The sequence below is a fragment of the Triticum aestivum genome, chromosome 2B (assembly GCF_018294505.1).
Source record: "Triticum aestivum cultivar Chinese Spring chromosome 2B, IWGSC CS RefSeq v2.1, whole genome shotgun sequence".
NCBI classification, from domain to species: Eukaryota; Viridiplantae; Streptophyta; class Magnoliopsida; order Poales; family Poaceae; genus Triticum; species Triticum aestivum.
This window is the reverse complement of record NC_057798.1, coordinates 422,725,545-422,731,323: the sequence shown is the minus strand read 5'-3', so window position 1 is coordinate 422,731,323 and position 5,779 is coordinate 422,725,545. Positions and strand designations below refer to the sequence as shown.

At 43.1% G+C, this 5,779-nt stretch overlaps 1 protein-coding gene across 1 annotated transcript in view; it reads left to right on the top strand.

Moving 5' to 3' along the window:
* LOC123045271 (3-oxoacyl-[acyl-carrier-protein] reductase 4) overlaps positions 1–3,976 on the top strand; it is a 5,961-nt gene extending 1,985 nt beyond the window's left edge. The window contains exons 3-11 of the mRNA XM_044468262.1: positions 191–244; positions 1,014–1,094; positions 1,196–1,241; positions 1,325–1,419; positions 1,510–1,542; positions 3,062–3,196; positions 3,280–3,373; positions 3,595–3,677; positions 3,765–3,976. Of these exons, the coding sequence (XP_044324197.1) occupies positions 191–244; positions 1,014–1,094; positions 1,196–1,241; positions 1,325–1,419; positions 1,510–1,542; positions 3,062–3,196; positions 3,280–3,373; positions 3,595–3,677; positions 3,765–3,797 (654 nt within the window). The 3' untranslated portion in view covers positions 3,798–3,976. The remainder of the gene's footprint in view (positions 1–190; positions 245–1,013; positions 1,095–1,195; positions 1,242–1,324; positions 1,420–1,509; positions 1,543–3,061; positions 3,197–3,279; positions 3,374–3,594; positions 3,678–3,764) is intronic.
* Positions 3,977–5,779: the final 1,803 nt, after the last annotated feature.

Below are 5,779 nucleotides of genomic sequence, written 5' to 3'. Positions count from 1 at the left end.
TTTCTCAAAGATGCAAACTCAAGGCAATAGTTACTCCTAGATATGTGGTTGTATAATTAGAGCTTCTGTTTTTTTTAATGAAAGGTGTTCCACCCTTGTTCCATCTTTTTTGTTATAGCTATCTGCCTGCATATGCAAATGGCTATTTACTCCCATAACCCCACGGACCTAACACCGAGTTTACCTGCAGGTCCTAGTGAATTATGCACGATCCTCGAAAGAGGCTGAAGCAGTCTCCGAAGAGGTGAGCTGGTTAATTAAAACATAATATTGGCATATATATTTTGTTTAATATCTGTTTGCCTGTTTGTTAAATTGCATCATACAGTTAGAAGATATACAAAGACACAGTAACTGGTGATTGCCGTAAGGATTATTAAATAGTTGTTTCAGTCGGCAGTGCAGCTAGATCAGATATTTTCCTTGCTGAACTTTTCTCAGCAACTTGAGATATTTTAGTCTGCATTGTTCTTTCATGGTTGGCCTCGTGCAGGAATGCATACAATTTAGTATCGTTTCTGACCTCCTATCCGAGTAAGCAACAACACAGTTGTGCTGAATTTCCGTTCTCATTTATGATCAAGTAAACAGCACCCTTGTGTTATCACTTTCAGAAACCATCCAATGCAATGTGAAATATAGTCATTGGGTATTAGTTTCAATAAATTTCATTGGCCCATTGTAATTTCGTTTTTAGACTAGTGTATGATAACAATAATAGTTCACAAAAGCTAAAAGAAATAAATTGTAATTCTCTAATGTCGATTCACAACATCCAGATTTCCATTTTGCATAAACGAAAGTTTATAGCTATTTTAGCTCAGTTATGATTTGAAATTTGGTGATAGTTATCTACCTAAAAATATATGGATACCAGCATTCAGAAAAACGTTATTGGTTTCCGGAGAGGTATCTAGTTTTTTTGTTTATTAAATTACTTCCTTTTTCTTCATTTTTCTCTTTGCTAAGCCTAAATGCACTGATATATTTATAACATAATGCTATTTTTTCAGATTGAAGCATCTGGTGGTCAGGCTATTACCTTTGGAGGAGATGTTTCTAAAGAAGCTGATGTAGAATCTATGATGAAAGCAGTAAGTGCAATTTTTTCATGGATGAAAAATGTTTTTCCTTTTACCTATATATTGATCAGATTATATAAACTCGGTTATGATTAGTTTATGTATTTTACCAGGCTCTTGATAAATGGGGAACAATTGACATCCTGGTAAATAATGCAGGTAGGCACCAATGGTTAGTTTGCACCAGTTTAGTGTTCTCTTCTGTTTTTTTTTCTGTATGTGAAATAACATTCTGTAAACAGGGATTACGAGGGATACATTGTTGATGAGGATGAAGAAATCTCAGTGGCAAGATGTAATTGATCTAAATCTTACTGGTGTTTTCCTCTGTACACAGGTAGGGTTTTGCCCCTTTATTTGTTCTTTAATTTTTTGAAAATTTTGCTACTTGAATTATGTTTATGCTTCTTACACCTGCACATTACAGGCTGCCACAAAAGTAATGATGAAGAAGAAAAAGGTATATTTTTTGTTTCATTCTTTGAATTGGTTTGAACAATTTTGCTACCATGGGTTACTTCATTGGAGTTTAACTTTTCTTTTTTGGTATGCATTAGCTACCGGTCCTATTAAGAATATACTGCAAATACATATGACATATTTTGTCCATTGTTCAATAGATGTGTTCATTACTTTGCGCACTCTCTGATATGCAACTTTTGGCCTCTAATTTTTACATGAATATACATAGAGAATATATTGTGAAGTCATTATTCATGGCAAACATAATGGTACTGTTACCACCTACCAAACATTTTTTTTCCGCTAGTTGTCAATGTCGGAGAAGTTTGACTGCACTCTTTCTGAAGTGTCATCTATTTTTAGAACAAAGTTAGTATGAAAAATATGAGCTTGTAGTATATTATTAGGGTGTGTTTGGTTCCAGAACCAAGTGGAATGCCATGGAACCGTTCCATTCCTAAGGAATGGAATGATTCCATCTTGGTGTTTGGCTAGAAGAGAAGGTAGGATGGAACCAAAATTTGATGCGACGCCCGGACTTGAGGAAGAACGCCAAATTGACCACGACGGGTGGCATGACCTGGGCGTCAAGGTCAATTTGGACAGCGGCCTGACCTGAGTCTCTGGCCCTCTCGTATCTCCCCACGGCGGCCCGGTAGAGAGGCCGCACGGCCCAGCTTTCCGCCTTGCTGACGCGGAACGGCGGGGGCTTGGTGGCGTAGAACTCGGGGCGGTGGTCACCGGATGGATTTCTGCAGCCTCCTGGAGGAGATGGCCGGCTACTTGCACCGCCTCCACGCGCAGGTGCAGCTCAAGCGCGGTGTCTGGCTGGATACGATGCTCCCGGCGGTGCAGGACCGTGGCTCCTGACGCTTGGAGTGGCTGCTCCTGACGGCGCACGAGGCCATGGTGGCAATGGGCGAGGAGGGGAGGTCGTGGGAGCGAGCTGTTCCGCGTGGTCCGCTCGGAACGGCATAAACACGGAATATGCCGTTCGCTGGAATCGGTCGGCTCCGGTTCCTTTGACGATCCAAACTTGGGAATGTGCCCTGGGGACAGAACTGATCCTTGCCGTTCCACTTCATGACAGAAACCTAACACACCCTTAGATCTACACTTAAGTTCTGTCATGCTTCAAATAGCAAGTCGCCAAGTCTCCGTTGACCCCCAGACCCCTCTCCTCAGTTACAAGCTTACATTGTTTTAGTTCAGGACTAAGCTTAATTTCTTAGCTGAAGGAAAAGGAAGGCCTCCTTACATTGGTTTATTGTGTTTCTGAGCTGAAAGATAAAAATTATAAGGCCTTACCATGTTGCTAGTGCATGAGCTATGTGTGTGCCTGTAAAGAGCCTGTAAAAAGAGCTACACTGCCAAAGTAAGAGTAGTAGTTTGTTCCTTTTAGTTAGGACTTGGGATACTTTTTTTCTTGCTCTGACATAAAATAAGCTCTGCGCAGAAGGCACCTCATTAAATTTTCTTTTATCGGTTGTAAGATGCTTATTTTATGTTTAATGCAGGGAAGAGTCATCAACATAGCATCAGTTGTTGGTCTTACTGGCAATGCTGGCCAAGCTAATTACAGTGCTGCCAAGGCTGGAGTCATTGGTTTCACTAAAACAGTTGCTAGGGAATATGCAAGCAGGAATATCAATGTGCACTCTCTGTCTTTTCATCATTAGCTCATAAATAAATCATAAAATTGTAAGCCAACTTCTGAATAGTTGTGAATACTCAGGTGAATGCAATCGCACCTGGATTCATAGCATCAGACATGACCGCGGAACTTGGAGAGGAGGTTGAGAAGAGAATCTTGTCGACTATTCCCTTGGGTATGCATCTTAAGCTGTAACCTCTGATTAAATAGCATTGCTCACATTCTGCTCCATTGTTCATACATCGTAGGTATAGCGAAAGAAAAAAAAACCCTTTGGAAAAACCTAAATGTTATGTTATGTACGTGTGTGTGTGTGTGTGTGTGTGCTCATGTGCACTGTATCTACCAAGTGAATGTTTTCAGTCAGCACTAATGCCTCATTCAACTTCTTCACAGGGAGGTATGGCCAGCCAGAGGAAGTTGCTGGGTTGGTTGAGTTCTTGGCCCTGAATCCCGCGGCCAGCTACATCACTGGACAGGTTGGTGCAACTTAGACGCTGTTTGTGTCATTTGGTTATATGAATTCTGAAATTTGACAGGTTTATTATTGAACTATCTCTTGGCAGGTGCTTACCATCGATGGTGGGATGGTAATGTGAAACCTTTGAGCAAGTTTGATGGAAGGTTGACATTTGCCCTGTGTGTAGCGGACGTTTTAGTAATTTGCATCGAACAATTTTGAGCTGTAGATTTAGGTTTCCTTTTTCGAACTTTGTAATCCCATGTAGAATAAATCAGGTGTTACCATGTGGGGAAGTTCAGATGTGTTATGTCTTCAGCATCCTTTTTACTATTTCTCCGTTGGTTTTCAGACCAATTTTCGAAGATCTGTAGGTTGCTGGATGGTTATTTTCTGTTTTTATAAAGGTGAGGTATGCAGTGAAAACGCCCATTCAGTGAAGACTTAAAAACTATTGTTGTAGGCCATCGGATCGCGATCAGAGGTGGGAATTCCACAAGCCACTTTACAGTTGTGCTGAAACCGCCCTACTAACAATAATTTGCTGAAGAGGAAATATCCCCTTCCTAGTTGTTTTCCACCGCCCTCCAGAGGCCGCGTGATTCAACGGCCACTGGCGCCGCAACTGCCGGCCACTGACAGTGGCGCCGCAACTGCACCCTTGCACCGTCCACCGCGTGATTCAACGGCCACTGAGTGGTGCCGCAACCGCAGCCCCAACCCCGGCAATGACAACATGCGCTGGTGGCGCGGCGCTCGCCCCACGCAACGACGACCTGATAGCCATGGTGATGCCCTCGCGCGACAGCAGCCTCCGTGGCCCGACGCATGGGGCAACATTAACTAAGGAATATTAAGGCGCTTCTTTTAGTAAAGAATCAAAAAAGAAACAAAAGTAAATTGTGAATATATAAACTCCATAAATTGCAGTCATTCTTGAAGAGTATCCATTTATTGTTTGTTGAAACGAAAGGGCTTGCCCCCCTGCCCCAACTTTGTATTAAAAAAGCAAAGGCAACCAAAGCAAACTGTTTAACAGCTCTCGGCTCCAGCCAAAGGTAGCTGCAGCAGACTTATTACAAGGCGAAGTGCACTAAAAGTCTGAAACATACTAGAGCGAGTCTAAGCGAAAAGCTCCTTTGGTGCACGACATCTAGTGGTATGCTTATTTGCACCACATCTTTGCATGTGGATCGCCATAGCGCATTTATGAACCAATGTATAACAACGCAGCGGTTCTTTTACTGCAGGTAGTATATCATGGGTGAGGCACATGGTTTGGTACTGGATTCGTTCACTAGTAGTAGCAAATGTTCCACGATCCACCCCCTTAGTATGGCGAAATCTGGCACTGGTATTAACTTGGACCAAACCTGGCACACATTACCTGCTCGGCTGCTTGCACATCGGGTCCTGGTTGGGGCACGCACTCAATCAATGCGTGCCGCTGCCTACTAGTCTGGCCCCACACGATATGTCTCCCCACAGCACCAACACATAAATTCTTGCGCATCCAATAATTTTGATTAGTTCACGACAAACAGTCATTTGGCTCATCATAGTATTGTAGATCTTGCCCTCGCATAATGACTGATCGTGGATGCCGCGCATTTTTTAACAATCCTCCCGTAGTACATGCACTGCGCGCTAAACATGTTTAGCCAGTGTTTTAGTGCGTCGATAGGATGAACTAAGAGTTTGATTTATTTAGCCAGCGCTTGAGCCAATTCCACTTTCACGAGCTCGTAGCATTCTTTGTTTTGTCTAGTCTGTTCCGCCCGACGCACCAGCAGTACACCTCATTTACTGTTCTTCTCTCCCTTCATCAGCACCCACCTACCCATAGGAGCTCACTCTGTGTTGAAGAACAAGATGACCATGGATCCGCGCCGCACACCAGCCGCCCATAAGGCTCGCGATCCATAGCCCCCGTCTCGGCGCAACGGATGAGCTGCTTCAACCACCAGTCCTCCCCCCCCCCCCTATCAGGTATGTAGAAGCTATAGATCGAAACGAAAATCCATTTTGATTTCACCCTAGATCCCAAAAACCATGTTGCATGCCCAACTTAATCCATTTTAGCATCATAGCACCCCTTAAATCGACGAGCAATTGCATAGT